General features: G+C 40.0%; 1 protein-coding gene across 4 annotated transcripts in view; it reads right to left on the reverse strand.

The window, feature by feature from the left end:
• The window catches only part of LOC105459264 (nephrin-like), a 250,206-nt gene that overhangs the window by 10,222 nt on the left and 218,618 nt on the right, over positions 1 to 21,366 (reverse strand). For 2 of the 4 annotated variants that reach the window (XM_011705157.1, XM_011705148.1), the window contains exons 10-13: positions 20,166 to 20,325; positions 8,287 to 8,580; positions 5,554 to 5,877; positions 106 to 450 (exon numbers count right to left, since the gene is read on the reverse strand). In XM_011705157.1, the coding sequence (XP_011703459.1) occupies positions 106 to 450; positions 5,554 to 5,877; positions 8,287 to 8,580; positions 20,166 to 20,325 (1,123 nt within the window). The remainder of the gene's footprint in view (positions 1 to 105; positions 451 to 5,553; positions 5,878 to 8,286; positions 8,581 to 20,165; positions 20,326 to 21,366) is intronic. The other 2 variants (XM_011705174.1, XM_011705166.1) reach the window with 1 other exon arrangement.

Consider the following 21,366-nt stretch of genomic DNA (forward strand, 5'->3'; position numbering starts at 1 on the left):
GTTCAAAGGGACAATAAAGGGGGCGAGGGCGAAGAGGGCAGAAGGGGGAGGGGTGCGGGCGCGGGCAGGGTTGGTAGGACGATCCATTGTGTATCTGGGCCCTACCTGGGTAACGGTGGTGCTCCTTATTCGTACTACCCTCCTGAACAAAATGCGTACTGAAGAGGACCGTGGCGTCGCTCATGGCCTCCTCCGTCATGATCCTGAGGGACAGCATGAGGCCGCTCCTCTCGACCGGCAGATTCGTCACCTCGAGCATGCTCGGCGTCAGGCTCGTTGCGGACGCCAGCAGCCGCCTGGTGTCGGCGTCGAAGACCTGCAGTACGTAGGTGGCCGTGTTCGTGTCGAAGTCGAGCTCGCTCTCGGCGCAGCTCACCCGTACGGTCGTCCGGCTCTCCTCCCGGATCGTGCAATTCTCCGGCGAGGGTGGTTGCGCCAGCCTCCCACCTACTACCGGAAGTGGCACAACACGCCAGCCTCAGCCTTCGTTCTAACTGACTCGTGATCAGCGCGCGGGGATGATTTCGGGGAGCAGGGAGGTCGAAGGTATAGAGAGCACCGACGGCAACGCCGAGAGTGTCGTTTTACGAGTAGGGAAGGTACGTACGACGATGGATGATAGGAGATTACGATTGAACAATAGCGATGTCCGGTAGACTTGTTTTGGGCAATGAACTTTGGGGTAATCGGTGAGCTCGTGTCATGTTGCAATTAAAGAAACTGACGAACAAGTAGTTAGAAATGTTCTCATTTGTAGATTTGAGAAATCGAAGCATCGGAAGTAATAGAATTTACGAATTTGTTGTAAAAAAAAAAAATTCAATCGCAGGCGATATGTCTTCCTCTTTACGAGTTTCACGAATTTTTGGGATGAAAGTTATCTACGCATCAAGATTATCGATTATTTAAAGACCTCGAAATGAAAAAATATGATGCTTTTATATAAAGTTACAGAAAAACCACGGTTGGGAAGTAATGCATTATCGTTATTTTTTTTTCAGAATTACTTTTTATCAGTAATGAGACTAATGACATTACATTTTCTTATTCGTAAATGACAACGCAGTTATACTTTTTGAATAGTAACGAATATAATCGTTACTTTTATCCTTACTTTATATATGTACGTGGATAAGCGAGAAAAGAAAAAAATGTTAGATATTACTAAAAAAAAAATCATCAAAGGTGAAACAGTAACGCAAAATTATAAAGACTTGTTAGTTTTTGAGTAATGGTAACGATAACAAGTTACTTTTTAAAAACAATAATTGTAACGAATAATGGTAACGAGTTATTTTCCAGAAAAAAGAACGGTAATGGTAATGAGTTACTTTTATAAAGTAATTTTCCCAACCCTGCAAAGAATGGGAGCTTCCTTTAGCGTGTAATCATTCTTTTCTTGTCATAAACAGTTAATGTTGTTAATTTAGTCCTATTGCATTTTACACAATTATAACTTCTTGAACATATTTGTAATGAAAACAATCAAATTTTCTTAATTAAAGCAACAGCAATAAATGAAATAATTTAAAGATAAATGCACTTTTCTTAAAATATACAAAATCATCTACTAAATTATTTCTAGACATAACAATTGTAGTAGCTCGTATGCGAAAATATCCACGTGTCCGTTATGAATTCAAAATGTTAAAACATTTGTTCATACATATATTAATTAATTTTGTAGACGGACTCTAAATTGGATTTATTTTCGAGAAAATTGATTGAATCGCGAAAATAATCGGCATTTTTCACTCGCAATTTACGGCAATCCATCGAGGAATCGTCAAGACATGTATACCCTGAATGAATGAAGCTTAATCAGTCGTAATATTGCCCGCCATAATGCGTCCACGCGTTTCCGCAAACTTGATGGCGCGCGATCTCTTCGAGAGAGCTCGATCACCAGCCGATGGATTTCCATGAAATGTGCCAATCGTTCGTCACGCTGCGCACCGACGTATTTTAATGCAAAACGTCAAAATGCAATCGATACCTGCCAGTCATCGAACGAGACGAATCGATCCGCGCGCGTATTTTTGTCATTTTTATCGCCTCGAAAGCTGCCATTCGATGGCGTACAGTCGTTTAACGCAGCTTCTATAGCTTTTATATCGCGCGAGCAAAGTGTATCTTTTCCGGATGTACAAGCCGAATTCAGATTTCAACGATGTAGGAAATACTCACGCTCAGTATAACGCTTTTCATTAATGCTTCAATTTTCAGTCTCCGCGAACACGAAAAACATTTTTGAATTCGCGTTTGTATGTGTGCGTGACATCTCTTGCTCTCGTCGGTACGATTCGCGGAAGGATCCGAGTTTGACTGAATTTTAGAAACGTACACACATACCTCGAAAAACAGAATCAAAATCGTCGACGCTTTCGAGAGCTCGGGTTCCTTTTCTTTTTTCCCTTATTTCCAGTAGAAGCGACACGTATCGCCAAGTCTTGTTAGTTCAGGCAACGGGCGCGCGCGGGGTCGGATATAAATCGGGCGAGAGTGGCGTAAGGAACGGCGATTTGTAACGAAGGAGAGGGCCAGCTGACGCGAAATACGAAAGCCTTTTATAGTCTGGTTTACCCCTATCTCGGATCCGCTGCAGCCCAGGCCGCAGTAGAGCGGATAAACGACGAAGCTGACGGGTTCTGCAGCCGCCGCCTATTAGCCGCGCATTATTAACGCGCGTAACACCGCTTAACGTCTGTCTACGTGCCACCCACGGGTTAATCGCGAGCAATTAGTTAGAAGAACGCGGCGGAGCGCGGACCGGGGTCGCCGCCGCTTAAATTAGGCCGAGAAATTTGTTTAATGGGGTTACACCGTGGAGCTACTATACCGAAAATGCAGTTCCCGCGACGCGGATAAATTTAGAAGCATATAGACTAAAGTACGTCCCAACAGCGAAAATTCTTGTGCCTTCCTCGTAAAGCGTCGTTCCGATTAAAGGGGTGTGATTTGCGCGCTTCGATTTTATTTAATTCAAGACTCTTTAAAACACTGAAGAAATAAATGTGAGTGAATTAAATATTGATAATATTTATATGTTGGAGAAGAACTCATTTTTTTTAATAATCTATACCGGATTCATGTAAAATAGATATACATATATATATATATATATATATACCGATAAATAATTATCAACGAGCACTAAATAAGTAAGAGATTTATAACAGGGTTTCCTTCGCGGAAGAAAGAAACAGCAAAACAGATGCATTTACCTCTCTCAGCGTGTGTATAATAATATTGATGCGTGCAGTTATTAATTATCTCGTTTATTTCGTCTTTGAATTGCGTCGATATTGGTTATTAGCGACAGCGATGGAAATAAGAAGGTACGAAACGGTCATTGACGAGCGATCATGCGCCGGTGTATGTGTGTCTTTGTGTGTGTCGGTAAACATCTAATTACGTACATTTCATATAAATGTATGCCTGCTACGATCTCGATGCAGTTCTCTACACGTAACTCTAACACGCTCACAGCTTCACATGACATACGTGTGTTTTGATTGAAGTAAAGAGAGTAATACCGCCATAATGCTGAATAGACGCGGATTTTCGGACAGACGGATCCAATATCATCGTAACTCGCAAAAAAATGTGTTTTTCTTTCAGACGAGCATGTGTCATACGGGGAAAAAAATTTCATATACTTGATACATGTATACTCACTCGCGGCAAAAAAAAACAAGCCGACTATAACGTTGCAGCATGGCTCGTTTTTTTTTGCGGGTGATTCTGCGAATGCACCATATTACCGAAACTTGATATCATTCGTTCCCGTATAATATTTCGTGTTTGAAAAGCTAATAAAGCCGTTGTCGAAATATTTTGTAATCAGTGTTTGCGATGGCGAACGAATGGTAAAAATAATATTGTATAGAGTACTATATCGAGAGTATGTATATACTGAGATGCATAAAATAACGGATTGTAATATGATTGGGAAAGAGAATAATGTTCTCTTCGAGCAATAATATCCTCTTTCGTTAATATTTGCTTTTATTTTAAGAATAATTTTGTAATTGAACTGCTGCTTATTCGATCATATCGCATCTTAAACAGAAGTAATTATTTAAAGTTTCTTTCACCTAAAGAGGATAATAAAATCACGCCAAAGCAAATTAGGTCAGAGAATTAACATTACCGCGCTTTCTTTGGAATACGTATATCTATTACTCAAACTATTTCTGAGTACTTTTGACTGAAGCTTATGTTTACTTGTCTTTAAGCAGATCTTGAATACAGCGAGTCGCTATGAAGAAGTTATTATAAGATATACGTTGGCAGTAGAAGATCGGATAAAATAGTTTGCTTTATTATAATTAACTATTTTTCGTACTCCATTGTTGTGTTAATATATCATTAAATATACATTTAGCGTTTAACGAATATTGGGTGCTTCTTCTGTCAGTTCCCTACTTTTAATTGTTCTCTGATTAAGTCATGCTACATTCCCCGTCACCGGGGAGGGGAGGGGGAATCGAATTCCATTATAAACTTATTACTGATTTAAACTTTTCCGCATATATCCCATATAGTTGTTTGCCTAACTCCGGGCGGTAATGAGGAATATCTGGTGCAAACTGTCTGGATGATCTAACGCGAATCAACACAAATGCACGATATTATGGGCCGTGCCCGCGTAATATACTCGTGAACTTTCATGTGGCCACTCAAAAAGCCGCTGGAATCGAGTTACGATGTTATTGCACGAGAGAGAGAGGATCAACATGTTCACACGAGCTCTACGATGCAAGGCCGTGCAGCGTAGCGAACAGTGCTCAAAATATTAGATCGATTCATAAGCAATATCCGTCTGCGATGCTTCCTTTATATTCCACTTTCCGTTTATATATTCGCCCGCATGCATTTACGACGCATTCCGTCGCTTTACCGCCGCGATGGCAAAGTATATACGCGCGGGCGGTATTGTTACGGCATTGGCGCGATTCGGGTGGAGCAACTACTCGATAAACTATATCGAGTCCATTACACCGAGATTGAAAAAATATCACGCCGAGGGAGAGTAAAAATAATTGCGATATTACGGCAACGAATAGATACTTAGACGACGTTTAAAATTCTCTCTGTTAGGGAAACTCAAAATATGTATATATATAAAATGAGTGAAGTTGAATATCTTGCGGAGAGCCACAAAACAGAATAGAATTTCTTAAATGAGAAATACTTTTGAATTAGTAAACGATTACGTAAGAATCAATCTGAATTTTTAAACAACTTATTATTGTCGTTAATTTTTATGATCATTAATATTGTTATCACTATTATTAGCGTTATTATTATTCTTATTACCGCAACCCACAACCAGGACTCCGAAACACAAAGCTGCTTAAAACTCCGCGGAACATCTTCCCAGCTTCGATCTACCTAACGATACCGCACCACTTGGGAATCGCTTCGCGTCGTTCGAAGCTTACTTATGAATCGTCTGGCAAGTAGTACATCGTGGACAACTTAATCGCGGATCGACTCGCGATCGATCATTCCTCTCGGATTCGTTTGTTCGCGGCCGGCACGACTCACCTGTTCGCCTCTCAGGGAGATTCAGGGTGGTGGCGCGAAAATGCACGGTCTCGCTGCGACCTTTGGCGTTAGTGGAGTAAATGGAAACCTCGTAGCTGCTGCCGGGGTCGAGGTTGCTGACGGAGAAGACCGGCACCTTGCTCGTCTGGTTGAAGACAGTCGCGGACCCGCCGCCGCCGCCGCCCTTGCTGGACCCGGCCTCACGTTCCACCTGCATGGTGAATTTTTGCGGCAGGCCGCCGTCAAAGCCCTCTATGCATTCCACGTAGATCGAGTCGGTGGTTTGATTTAACAAGGAGCAGTTGTGCGGCGTGTCCGGGCGGCCTGTTGGATTCGCGCGCGATCAGCGTTAGTATCGAACACGACTCTGTGTGTCGATTAGCGGCGTAATTAGCGAACATGAATGAATGCTTAATTGGCGAATTTGGAAGGTATCCTATGATACCACAGAGAATATATGGCCCGAGATGGAATTAATCCTGCCAGCGAACATGATGGTGGAAATCGTTTGTGGTGGCAACCGTTAATTAAATTAAACACGCAATTACATCCGGTTTAAAGATGTAATTTATTCAAATCGAAATTATTTAATTGAGAGACAGCGTGTGTGCTTCTATCTAATTTCAGATTATTTACGAACTGTTGTAAAAAATTTAATATGACAAAATTGTGTGTGTGTGTGTGTGCGTCTGTGATTAAATTCCTGATTTTAAATGCCTGAAAAAATAACATCCGCTTACTACTGTTCAATCTTTCATCTGTACATACGGAGTTATACGTTTAAAAAGATCACTGTAAAAGCCCTTCATAAAATAAAATAATTTTAAACGAAAAAAATGAAGCTTTAATTTTAGACGGAAAAAGCTGCTGACATAGGAACTGTCTCATGCGCGCTTCTAGATTTGATTGCCTCTCATCGGCCGATACGAGTTTAGTTTGAATTTTCGTTTTTGTTCGAGCGACTACGGTACTCAAATTGACATGTCCCTTTTACGCAACGTTCACTTTAATGACGATTTTTATTGCACGTTCCAGTAGTTTAGTGCCAAGCGTACTAAAATGCGTTTGTCACGTATTGACGCGCCCGTCTACGATCTGTCTTTATGAACCAGGGAAAATCTCCTACAGCGGAGAACGGATTCTTCCGCGATATTGTAACAATACTTGCATCTCCGTTTGCACGCGAATCTTTATGCTTGCCGCGACGATAAAAATGTCGCGATATATGTATCTCTTTTCAATGTTTTTTACGCGAACATATTTTGAGCACAAAGACAATTTTTCTTTGGTAAATTGTATCATATTGTATTAAACTGACATTAAGTAAAAAGAACGCAATTTTAAGTGCGTAATTTGAATTATAGTCGTAAAAATTGAAAGTCAATTGAAAATATTGATAAACAAATGTTGCAATAAACAATGCTACTTTTTCGAAATTTCATAAGCTTTATTACCTAAAGATAATTCTTTTCTTAATTGTAAAGAATTAATTTAAATAAATAATAGTATTAATATAATGATAGTAATAAAATAAATAAATAATATAATATAAATAGTATTAATATATATTCAATATATATTGCTTACAAAACATCGCAATTCTCTTGTAGTCAGAATGACAGACAAACGTAAATGTGAAATAATAACATGCAAATATAAACGTAAAATTGTTTTAACCGACTGATTTACAGCTCTGAATTTATACTCACAATCAGACTTTATTCCTTATTTTAAATAGTACTATAGCTCTGTATCTTTATATTACAATTTCTGATGGATTTTTGAATATTCTGAAAGTACAAGAAAAGTATTGCAAGCAGAAAAATTCGAAGAGCACATTGATTTATTGAAGTTACATTGAGTTCCCCTTCCGGTTTATCGAGATGCCGATAATTCGATGAAGACACAGTGAATTGCAGAACACGTTGCATTTATAATTCACCGGATGTCGGATGGTAGTGTTTCGACGACAAGAAGAGTAAATGCATCGAATCTATCGAATGCGCTTTTCAAGAGTTTCGGAACGGCGCAACATTCGTCTACTAAAATCGATTGCCGTACTCTAAAAAGTCGTGTCGCGCAGCTGCGACGTCATCGCGAAAAAGATTTATCTGTCTTCGTTCCATTTGATTTATTCATCTGGTGACGACGACGATAATATCGTCGAATGGCAGAGCCATACAGAAATATTGTAAACACGCCGCATCATTTATGTATAACATGTAATTTACTCGTATATAATTTACATGTTTGTGTTTCGATTCACAGTCGTTGAATTCAAAAAATTCAAATGCAGCACGCGCGACTGCGAGTCAAGTCAGGGAATACATTCCGCGTTTATTGCATTATTTAATTATGCCACTTTTAGACATTTGCATGTAATACATTTTTGCGGAATTACTAATGACATCGTAATTGGTTTCAAAATGCATTATGCAGCAATTACACGATATAAAATGCAGTTGCACATTTCATTACTGTATATTCAAGCGAAAAGCTCGTTTGTATTTTAATGATTCTTTTATTTTCGGTTGTTGGCATTCGCGAATATGAACTGCCCGCAAGAGCGTGTAAATGAGTTGCCAAAGACGGTCGTTGCGTAAAAAGTATTTCTCAGCAAATCGATTATAGGAGAAGAGGAGAGGTGCGCGCATTCGCGAGGACAGTGTGAGAGACGTATTTGGGCTAGATCCGAAGCAATTTTTCAGAAGGCCAGTGAGATCGAGCACTTACCAGCTGGCACGATATGGTAGACGCACGGCTCGAGCTGAGTGCCCTGGTCATTGCTGCCCCAGCAAAGGAGAGTACCATAGTCCAGCTCGGTCATCGGTGTGTAGGAGGCTGTCGAGCGTGTACGGTCGCTCGTGACGTGCGCCTGAGGTATGTCCACCGCCTCCATTGTATTATTGAATTTCCAGGTGAACGATACTTCCGGCGGGTTCGCCTCCAGCTCGCAGGGGATCCTCGCGGTCTCCTGTCGCGCCACGCCGAATACCTTCGTCTGGCCGGGCTGGCATACCGGCACGACTGGAAATGTAAATGTTGGTTCGTGCGGTGAGAACGGTAAGCTCCGGTATCGCGCGAGTTTATCTTGCGCGAGAGCAACGAGGCGACGACAAACGTTATTCGATAGAAAAAAACGTGCGACATCCGATTCACGGCCACGCCGTATGCTTTCATTACTGAATTTTAATAATTTGTGGGGCACGCACGCGGGCGTGTTTACACACACACACACACACACACACACACACACACACGCGCGCGCGCGCGCGCGCGCGCGTAGATACAAGATACATGTGATTTATATAAGGATCCTTGCTACTATTTTCCAATTACGATTGTTAAAGATAGTCATAATAAAAATGAATTTTACAATAAACCATTAATAATAAAGGAGTTAATTAACACTAAAAATTATTAGGATGAATTAAAGAGACGGAATATTTAACATAGTAGTGTTCTTAGCTTATTTAAAAAAAAATCTAATATATATATATACATTTATACATACATATGAGTGTGTATGTCTGTGTGTATTGCTGGCCATTAAAATTGCAACGTCAAGACAGACATGAGGTATCGAAGTGATATTTATATAGCAGATTATTTATTATTATGATATATATGGGGTTTAAAAAGCACACAGCTTGATATTTTTATTAGAAGTACCTACAGCTCATTTTGATATTCTATCATCTATCCTACATTTTGATTTAGTATGGCGTATTTTTTCCATTGTTGCAATTTTAATGGCTAGCAGTGTGTACTTAAAAATCTATGGCTGGCAGGTGTGTTTAAAAATCTATAATATATGTAATTAAAATATCTAAAATAAGTGTAAAATATTATTCTAGACATATTCCTATCGAACATTTAAAAAAGACAATATAAATATGGCTGTAGTAACGCGTACAATTAGTGTTTTAGAATTATTAAAGATTTTTAAATAAAAAAATTATTGTTAATAGCATCTCATACCATACCATTACTAATGGTTTTTCAATGAATTTCTGTTTGTTGACATTTTAAGAGAACGTATTATATAATGGATGCAGTAAGCAAATCTATAACGCTCTAGGAATATTCAACAGAGTACGACAAAGCATGGAACAGAGGCTCAGAGGATACATCGAAGCAAGAAACAATTTTGAACAAAACAGTTTTGTAACAAAATATTCTGTCTTTTTACTTTGCCTTTTTGTTTATTTCTTTTAAACTCTGATTTGCTTAATTCCATTGCTTCATTAACTGTTAGACATTGAACAAATTTTTAAACTAACTGTAATTTCTAGATCCATGTTTATATGACTTTTTTTTTAATATCTGGTCAATGATTTCTAGACTAAATATAGAGAATATTTGACACTTATTTAGATACACCTATTTATTGTGTGTGTGTGTGTGTGTGTGTGTGTGTGCGCGCGCGCGCGCGCGCGTGTGTATTCAAGGATTAATTGTTTAATTAATTAGCAATTTTCAATGATGTCACAAGGTATCCTCCATTTTAGTATTGGATGCATCTAGTAACACAATTAGATCTTTTCACCGGTCTGTATTGAGGAATGATCGACACGTAAATTCTAGTATACGCCGAAGGCTAATACGATTATTAAGCACTACCCGTAATTAAGCATTAACGATGGAATTCATGTCCCTGCACCATTCCCGAGTTTCGTGTCAACCTCAGTCGACACGGTATCTGATATCGCCGTAATATACATAATACGCAATATACATGTATATATCCTGTAATCTACATATTGCAATAGTGCGCCATTAGTAGAGCATGTCTTCATTGTTCAGACAGGGTGGGGGACATTCGCGTATGTTCTTGAACAACATTTTCCCATATTATATTCTCCGTCGGGAAACAGTTACTAACATCGTTTCACAATTCATGGCAACTGAAAGTACATCGTTACCCACTCGGTAAGAAAATAAGCCTCCGGCTGCGCACACGGCTCTTTACGCCGCGGGGGGGAAAAAAAAAGTGGGAAACGCATTCTCAAGTACTTTGTGAACTATTCGCGGAGCGGTTCGCAAATGAAGAAACTGCATAAACATGTTTAAAATATTCTTGTATTTCCATACCAATTTTCTCTATCGTAATGCGAAAATAAGGGCAATAAAATTTACATTTTCCATCGGACTGAACTTTATATCTAGGTTATATGTTAGAAATATGTATATAATGATAAGATATGAAGAATATGTATACAATCCCTGCATATAGTCCTGTGGGAAAAATATACTGTTCATTTCTTCTGGAGTCACTTGACAAATGAATCGTTTTGACAAATGGACCATTTTTTGGCAAATGATCGATTATATCTTTGAAGAAGATATATTTTTATAAAATTTGCTCGAAAAGCATAGATTTTTCTGTGCAAACTAAGGTAATGCTAATAATTCAATAACGGTTAAAATAAACAAAAGAAATGTATCGATACATATATTATATTTCTTTCGATTTGATTTTCAAAGTTGCAAATATTTGCGCATAAAATAAGAAATCTTCACAAGATTCACAATCCACGATTTTTATCACAAAATTATCACTAAAATTAAAACATTTTTAGATTAGTTACGCAACCGAACGCGTTCATCAACGAGCCGGTGCGCGCGATCGATCGTTATCTCCGGTAGGTACCTGCAATTGACATTCACTTCCACGGACGAAAGAAGATATTCGGTGTAAGCTGACAAAGGATCCCCTGCGACCTCGACTCAGGACGCGGAAGTCTAGTCCGTCTCGTCTGGAAATTCAATAATACTTTGGACGTGGAAGCGGAGGGCCGTAGAGCATGCGGGATATCCGGCGCACATATAGAGACTAGACCCTTCATTGATTAGATCAGTCATAAAATTCCGGACGGTATCCGGTGCCTGCGTATTGCATCCCCTTTGTACTTTGCACAGTTGTCGAAAGAAAGTCCGATCTTGGGGACGCTTGGAATGCCCCGGACAGCGTCCTGCTCCGTGCGTCGCGCAGGGATTGTTACGAAAAGGAACGCGGAACCTTTGTCCTCTCACAGGCGATCGTCGAAAAATATCTTAGGGATGTCAGAAGGTTGCAATAAAGGTCATCAGTTGGGACCACCAGCGACGAGCATTACGCGACATTATATATCTATATTATATGCTACGAAAGGGCGGATTCGCGTTTTGATGACAAACGCGATTTCGCATTCCCGCATATGTAGGTATATATACGCAGATATGCACTCGCGATATACAAATAAGCAATAGCGAGCTTTGTATAAATGATTGATCAAAAATAATATTCCGCCAGTCATTTATCGCAACGCGGTCGTCTCTCACTCGTGAGTTCCCTCGTCGACTCACGGAATTGTTAAGAAAGAACGAGCACACTTCGTGTTACACATATACGTTGCCCCCCCCCCCTCCGCCGTAATACCGCGCAATGCTCGAACATATAAACTCGCGGGAATAAATTAATATAAAAGTTTGTCGTGAAAAATTTCAAGCGCGCGGGAAACGTACGCGCCGCGCGGAGAGAGAACTTACGGAATACATCGCGGCGAAATGGACTTACATAATATAACACTGCGAATGCAAAATGCGGATTTTTACATCGAGATTGTCGATGGTAGTTAAAAATTCGATGCGCGCGCGACGCGACGTCCGTACACGCGATCGCCGTATATATCCCTTCCCGCGCTTTCAAGAAATTGATTGAACCCCCCCCCCCCCGCGGAGCTAAGAGCGAGGACTTGCTCCAAATAATTTCATCGTCTCAGCGTCAAGCGGAATTTCCTTCTGCTCCCCTGTCCGCTTTCTTTATAGAAGCGAGCGTCGAAGTCGACGATATCGGCGGAAACGCGTCAGGGATATCGCTGGTCGATGGTCGGGGCACTGACAATAACCAATTAATGCCGGTCATTAAGCATCAGTGACAGATCGCTCACGCCAAGCGTCCGTGCCAGCTATCGAAATGATATCTGCGCCGTGTATGCATAATTCAACGGGCCGCAATATCGGGCTGCATCGTGAAAAATGCACGTCGATCTGTCGCGCGTGGGTCGCATAGACATACGCGTAGAAGTGAAGTGTAGGGGGAGGGGAAGGTTTGCTTTTTGTTCTGTTTTGGGAATTCCATTTTGGGCGGTCCATCTCGATTATCTACGAGAGCGAATCAACGTGAGCTATAACGTATCCTAAATATTTCGGGTCTGCAAAGGTGTGTTTTTTTTTTACTCCTAAATACGTTTGACTGGAAGATTCTTTTAACTCTAGAGAAAGAACTGATACAGAATTAATCTATTTTAATAATTTTTTTTTCTCTGCTCTATACATATGTATAATCCTGCCATACAATTTATCAATATCAAATTATAATAATTTTCAAAATATAATTTATCTCTTCTATAATATCTTTTTCCTAATAAAAAAAATTCCAGTAAAAAGTCGACAATTTCAGGTAAAAACTGGAAAAAAACATTTAGATTTATATCAAGATATCAATCAGTTATTTCTCAAAATATTAACTTTAAGATCTCTGAGAAAGTTTTCGATTTGCTATACAGTTCGTGTTTAACAATAACAGTCTTAAAATGATTAAGAGCCCGACATTGTTAGTGCAGGAAGCGAAGAATATTTTCTATAGATTCAATTCCAAATAAGAGTCTAACACCCAAAAACACTCTCACGCGAATATAATGTATATATACGCATACTATTTACTTATTAACTGGGAACGGGATGTCTTGTTATTACGTGAGCGCTTGACAAAGTTCTCTCGCTCTTATAGGAGAGTAAAATTACGCCCAACGTATACATATATATGTAAATATATATACTTATATAATGTATATATATATATATATATATATATATATATGTATATGTACTCCGTTAAAGTCTTTCCAAATGTCTGACAGCGAAGTACGTCTGTAGAATACGCGCGGGGGACGTCGACCCAAGAGTTATCGGCTATCCTGCCGTTGACAGATTCCTTAGGAGATTTAACGGTACATTAGTTCCGGAACATCCTATACAGGCCGATACAGGGTGCCAGGCTCGGCATATTATTCTATGTTTGCGGTATTTACGTCATGAATCTTCGTCGATCGCACGGGACGGGCGTCGCGGAGTAACGCGACGGTGAGCGGCGTCGGGCGGTACATCATCGCCGCCGCCGCCGCCGCCGCCGCCGCCGCTGCCGCTGAAATTCGTAAGAACGTCGCCACGCGGGCGTACGTCACGGGAATTTATAATAATAATAATCTACGGCGTGCGTGTACGTGCGTGCGCGGGAGCGGGCCCGCGCGAGTGGCCATTACGTCAAATAACGAAGATTTATGCCCGCGCCGTGGCGACGATGTACTCGTACACACACTCGCATCCTAGCTTATGCGGGCGGGCTCGGGCAACGCAACTATATACTTAGTATATCGGGACAGCAGATATTATATGGATCGAGCGTGGCCGGGACTTGAGATGATACATGTGCGTCGATGCCTTGCTTAATCAGATACATTAATTAGCTGGCGTTAATGGACCCAGTTAGATGCGCGCGGTACCGTGGCTGCCGCCGCGCTGCGCCGCGCCGGCCGATCGATGGATCTTCGGACGTGCGTTATCGAGCGTCGTATCTCACGCGCGTCACACGTTGATGACTATCGGCGGTGACACAACGGCGGTGATACACCCGTGCGATAAGGCTTTATTTGCGCCTACGCATTCCCAAAATATCCAACGCTGAAGAATCTTGTGAAGAATTTTATCTTAATCGAATACCTCGAATTAATTTTGGCGTTAATGAACCCCCCCTCCCCCCCGGTTGCGCGCAATCGCGCGTATATAGCTATCGAGCGATGGATCTTCAACAGGGGAGCGGGGGGAGAGGGGTAATTATCGGTCGACGTGTATGCGCCGGCAGCATCCAACACAATGGCTTGGCTTATCCCTTCGAGATATTAATACAGTGAATAATTAATTCGTCCCGCATTCCTCCGGCCGGAGGATCACACTACCCCCTCCCCCTCGGTTACTCTCCCATCGGGGAACTGAAGAATCGCTCAAGGAATTTCGCCGCAAATGATCTTAACCGCCCGGCGCGGCAGAGGCGGCGTATTGTTAAGGATTACAGATGGGTGACGTTACGTATCGATCGATCGCCCATCCGGGCGACGTCTTGGCTCTCGGCTTTTTTCGCGCGACTACATAATCTATCCAATCTATCACGGCGAATAAATCAAAACGCCCGGCGAGAAATCGAATTCACTTTTGCAGCGCGAATAAATGTCCGGCCCCGGCGGCTGCGATAAATTCATTGACATATTTCATCCTGGGTAGAGAGCGACGGCGGCGGCGGCGGCGGCGGCGGCAACGGCGGTAACAGCGGCGGCGGCGGCGTTTCTAGTTTGCGTCCGTCGTGTAATTAAATTACAGCGAGCGGAATCTAAAGTTAGCGAAACGAATTCCGCAAGAGCGCACGTATTGTGCGCCGATAACACGCCGGCTGACCGATGACGTACGTATCTACTTCCGCCGCGTCGGGGATAGAGAGACGGTCCTCGGCCCGGGTTCGAGCCTGGCATATAAATCGGAATCGATTTTGCTGCCGCGCGAAATAAAGCGCCAGCCTTTTACCATATCACGATGGTAGTCGCCAGTCGTTAGATCGCCGCGTGTGTACATGTGGTATATTACACCAAAGTTTTCCCGGCGTACCTGTAATACTTATTACCTATATGTAATTTTGATCAAAACACACAGTGTTTGACGTACGTTAATTAACACGCCTTATATGGGCCTTCATCATTGGACGAGGTTTTTCATAAAGTTTTATATATAGATAATAATTTAACAAAATATATCGAGAGTGATAAATTGTGAATAATAGAGATTACCTTGTTTCTCTCAAAAATGCAACACTCACGAAGAATTTCAATCCATTCTGAACCTACTTTAACTTTTGCAAGAGACGCCATCTCTTGCTTGCTCGTATTATAATTTTTGACGCTTTCTGTATATCATGTCGGAATAATGAATCACCCAAAACAAAGAGATTCTGAGAAAAGTAGCTCCAAGCCGAGAGAAAAATCGCCTAATAAGGACGAAATCTCTACGCTACTTCCTTCTTACCGTTCGATTTATATTCGCGCTAAATAAAAGAGTTTAATATTTCATTCGCATTAAAGTCTCTCTCTCTCTTTCTTTCTCGCGTGGAATTCACGTGAGTTCACAAAAGTGCGGTGGTTTCTATATAAGCGCGCGAAATTGCCGCGACGTGTAATTAAGTATTAATCGCGCAATTTCTATTTGAGCGTCCTGGATTATTTTGCGCGCGGCTATGTCGGCCGCGTGTTTGTGCCACCGCTCGTTTTGCGAGACCGCGTTGTATACGACGTAAGAAAATGAGATCGCTCCAAGGAACTTTGCGTGCCCGGCTCATAAGGAGTGTTATTATAATCCTGCAGTGCAAGAAGTAATTTCGATGATCCGATACAAAGATAATTACAATCCGTTTCTTTTATAAAACTATCCATACTGGTGAAAAAAAAAAGAGAAAGACAAGGTGACTTTGTGACCAATTCTATAGTCTCTTGGCGGTATCTTATTCATACGACATTGATCAATGTACACTTTTGACAGTAATGTAAAATAATAACTCATTTTTTTTTTCACTAACAGAGACAAGTTATATTTGACATTATAGGTCAGCATATCTTCCCGACTGAAACGACACGTCGTGTGTCATCTATTATTCATTATTGGATAAACAATATCACTGTCCTCTCGTATCTCCTGAATATTTAAGAGCCTCCTTCAAAGTTTGAAAAGAGAGCGGGAGCCGCGCGTTTTTTGTCGCATTATTCTTCCCTTGCGCAAAATTTTATTAATGCTGCGTATCACGTTTCACCGCGTGTAATGCTGTGCAACGTACAACATGCACATATAATTTCGCTTTTTTTTAATCTTAATCTAGAGTAATATTAAGCTTACATATGTAAGCCAGTTGTCGACCAGTCGCTCTCGGCTAATTACTGTTATCGCTCGTAATCGCTGCGTTCCAGTTTAAAACTCTCCGATTAAGTGCGGCGTTAACTTCAACGAGCGGGCAGTACGGAGGCAGAATTTTTAGGCTCGGTGCATTAATTACCGGTTGTTATCGACGATGCTTGCCTTGTAATTTGTACGATACTCACGGAAGCTCGAATTCCTCGGGCAGAAATGCAATTATATGAAAATCGAGCAAAGATTCAGTCGTCGACAATCTTCGCTTTGTGAGTTAGTATCGATTCGTCTAAAGGCAACGTACTTCGAAAACGTTACACGTGATCGCGTTAGAGAGACGCATTGCGGATCGGTGAATTTTTTAAGCATGTATATATCGTGTCCAGAAAACGCAGTTGGAATATTTAAAAAAAAAAGAAACTCGCGAGTATTTCGCATTGCCCAATTTTTCGCTGTCAATATTTAAGTTACTTTTTAATTTTAATATTATCTAACAAGTTACAAGCGTTATACGTATTCTGTTTTAATGTACATTGCCCCAACAGTAATTAGAATCACAAATTTATCTGCTGGACCGCCATTGTCTTATAATAATATTTCTAATCGGCTTGACTTATTTGGATTCACAGAGCGACATTTTTAGAAGATTAAACTAATTTTTCTTCGAGCCAAATACTCTCTCCTTTATCCGAATTATCATTTTCCTCAAAGGTGTTAGATGAATATTTTTAAAATTACGTGTGAAACGCGTATTATGTGTACAAACACCCTTCTCGCAAATATGCATAATTTCAGATGGAGCTTTTAGCTTGAATTTTAACATAGGGGCAAACGTACATTGTCCGAGAAAATCTGCGAATTCGCGTGTGCGTGTACGAGTAACGTAGCTTAAGATTTTAATTCAGTTTCAGCACGTATAATTATGCGCGCGGCAAGAAGCTCCTCCTTCGGGCTCTGCCGTATCCGGGATCTTAAGCCGCTTAGTTAGCTGTAAAATAGCGAGGCTGCAGCCCGGGGGAACAAAGAAAATACGGATTATACGGGGAACATTCGACGTTCACGAGAATTCGTCCGTTTACCCTGCCAAAAGGGTTATTTAAACCAATATAGTCGTGAGTATAATTATACGCGAAATTTTGCGCAGTTTTCATGGCGGAGCCTCGACGCGACGAGATGCATGCGCGCACACGCATCCACAGTGAAATTTTCGCGAGATGTGAATTCGTTTTGATGACGGACGACATCTTCACCGACGTGTACCTACCTACCTCTCTTTGAAAAAAATAAAATCTATTTTAATATAATGCTGTTTCAACAGAAAGGACTAGGGAAGATTAGCACGACATGGCAATTTCAGTTAAAGCTTTAGACCGGAGACATCCTGCAACGGTAATTAAATGATAAAGACGGATTTCGTTGATATTGCATTCATAAAGCGATGAAATGATAAAAAATTCCATTAATCGTACTTCAACTTACCAATGTAATTCAAATCGGTACGGAATTCAATGGACAGTCTTCATAACCTATTTCTTTTAGATTCAAAATTTTATGAAGTTAATAATACAAATATAATATATTTTCAATATGTTTGAAAACAAATTTTTATCATTGCTTTTAAAACAAGTCTATTAAACGTGTTTGTTTAATAGAAAATAAAACAAATATAATATATTTCCAATAAATTTGAAAACAAATTGTTATCAACGCTCTTAAATAAATCTATTTAACAAACAAATTGTTTAGTTAAATAATACAAATATAATATAAGTATTTGCAATACGTTTGAAAATAAAATTTTGTGTCACTGCTCTTAAACATATCTATTAAATAAAAAAAATGTTTAAATACTCCTCGACACATATTATTTTTATAAGTGTAATTTTTTAAATATTTTTCTTTCTTTTGATTTCTTAGAATAATATCTTTTCTTTGCTAAAGTTTACTTAAGTTCACGTATCGAGGCTAGTTTTGGTAAAATTGTCCTGTCTAATTATTCGTTAAATAAACCTTTATTAGTATAGACGACCTATACATATATTATGATTAAAAGATAGCGAGAGAGAAGGATGGAGTACTGATCAACTATTAATCCGTGCACGGATTAGCCGTAGATAATTTATGTGCATTAAAGCCACTAAATACTGATGAGCGCACCTGCTATATAAACGGTGGCGTATGTCAGTCAGTCGTAAGTTACACACAGACTTAAGGTAGGGCTGTCGCGTACGTGCATATGTTCCTACGTATGTAAAGCATTTAGAGTGATTTACTGCTCGCTGAACTCTACACGGCGAAAGGCATTTTGCTTAGAAAATACAAAAACAGACCAACGTGCATATATCACCGTAATAAATTCCTGGCGAATCGTGCAGCGAAGACGGCGATATTTCTCGTTAAAATCTAGCAGGAATTTTGTATTATTTCGTTATATCCAATGAAATATTGTGTAATCTATGAATGATTGCTAAAAGGTAGGTTTTATAAAAAAAAAAATCACATCGATGGTCAACTGCAACTTTTAGATAAGATAGATGAGAAAAATGGAAAAAGTCTTATTCTTTTAATCTAAGACGCGAGATGATCAAAATATTATTTTCGTCAGATCTGTGCATTTATTCGTTTTCTTATAAAATCTCTTAACTACTTACGCAACAAATTTTGCTGTTATATTCGCATCTCGAGTTTTATAACTCATAACGTTTGAAACTAATATCGAGTTTGTAATCCTTTTTATAACGCGTTGAAAAAGCTGTCGAAACTTACTTATGGTGTTTAAGTTAACGCGTGCATACGAAATTGCCTTACGGTCGCCGGCGCGCTCCGCTCCTTCGGAACCTTTATGAAACCTTGTTTTCTTTTATAGTGGGCGATGTCGTGATATTAAACGTCGATATGAAGCCGAGACCTCTCGCCCGGCGCCCGGCTCCGAATGCGCGGGCGTTTTCCTCCTACGCCCCCTGGATTTATGCCCCCTCGTAAACAAAGCGCATACCCCTAAGCTGATTTAGCGTCGATCCGCGCATACCGGTGTGTCAGTATCAGTTACGTGCCAGGGTGCGGTGAATGCAGTGACACAGAAATTAACTCTAGCGTCTGGTCCGGAGAGACTCTAGATTCGAAGGACGACGTAGCGCGGCGCGCCGTTCCCACCGTTCCCTTTTCGGCTAAAACCGTCATTTCCCGGTCGATAGATACGGCACGCTGAGAAATTTCGTATTATACAAACTCCGAAATCTCTGCTGGAGATGTAAAAAGAGCGAAGGACCGTTTCTCTCTCTAAATACGAATTTAGAAAGATTTTCATTCTGATTCGCAAGCGATTCCGTCTTTTGCGAATTTATGTAAAGTAAAATTTTGAGCGTACGTTCCGAACATTTACGAGAAATATATGTTGAAAAGATTTTCTAAAGCTATACTATGTGCTTCGAGTAAAAGTAATCGATTGAAAAAAAAAAAAAAAACGTACGTATTCTATTTGAATCTAAATACGAGCGCGACTGTCATGAATAATAATCCGAGAATAATTTAACTTAATTAGAGCGTCAATGTAGATTATGGCGAGTGACGGGAAATGCGGGAAGTGTGTACGTGTGCGTGCGTATATACGTGCAACGGATACTCACACTTTATGTCCAAGTTCAGTGGATTGCTCTCGCCGTCGCCCTCTTGATTATTGCCGATGCACGTGTAAATCCCAGCTCTGCTGCGAGTGACACTTTGCAGCACCAGGCTCTGATTACTTATTATCGTTCCGGTTGCCAGGTTATGATACAGCGGATTGCCCTGCGAAATCACACAAGGCCATGTTACGCTTATTCGGATGCTACGAGCCAACTCGCGAAACACAGCTCAGATTGCAAATAATGTACTATTTAAGCCGGTGCAAGGAATGTTTGGCAAATCGAAAGGTACGTTTGAAAGAAGAAAAAAGAAAGAGATCAGAACACTCTTTATTTCCTAATTAAAAAATTTGAAATAACTGGCAACACTGGTAAAATATACGGTGGCTGCCAAAAATTCCCGGCCAATAAGTTTATTGTGTTGAAAATTATTAAATATATTATATCACGTATAAATAATTTTAACATTTTCAACTTTAAATAAGCAATAAAATCCACAATGTTGATACAATTAGAAATTTACAATATGTATTTATAAAACGATAAAAATTATATATTGATCGAACATTTTTGGCAGCAACTGTAAACAATGAACATTTTATACTAATAAATATTAAAAATGTGTAACTAAATTATACACTTAATACGCGCGATATTAGGTATAAAAAAATATGCAAATAAAATTTTTGTTTTTTTTTCGCACGGGCTAAGCTATAATAAATCCCGCATGAGAAATTCGCAACGAGGAACGCTGACAGTTTTTCGATCTCTCGCGTTCCCTCGTCGCATGCGCGACTTTCGAGACTGCGAAAGCGGCTTTGAGTTTTCGCGAAACAAATTTCGAGTCTTTGAATCGAGGGAATTGATTGGGATTTGCGTTTTGCGGTGTTTCCGCGTATACGACATTCGTTCGCGATAAGAGCCACCGAAATTGGCTCGAACGGATATCAAAGTTCGAAGTGCGCCGCAATAACTTTAATGTTATAACATATATATGTTCCTTCGATATATGTATTACTTTTTTATCTTTGACTTATCTCGGGGATACATTTGTCACCGATAAATCAAAATTTGTACCTAATCATAAGTATTTTCCGATTTGTTGTCTACAAGCGATTTTTTTCTTGACAAGTAATGTCAATTAATAATTTCTAAAATTACAAGTTTTTAATCAATAAATTCATCTACTTAATATATCTACTTA

Source organism: Wasmannia auropunctata, unplaced genomic scaffold (assembly GCF_000956235.1).
Source record: "Wasmannia auropunctata unplaced genomic scaffold, wasmannia.A_1.0 LD336101.1, whole genome shotgun sequence".
In the NCBI taxonomy this organism is placed as follows: Eukaryota; Metazoa; Arthropoda; class Insecta; order Hymenoptera; family Formicidae; genus Wasmannia; species Wasmannia auropunctata.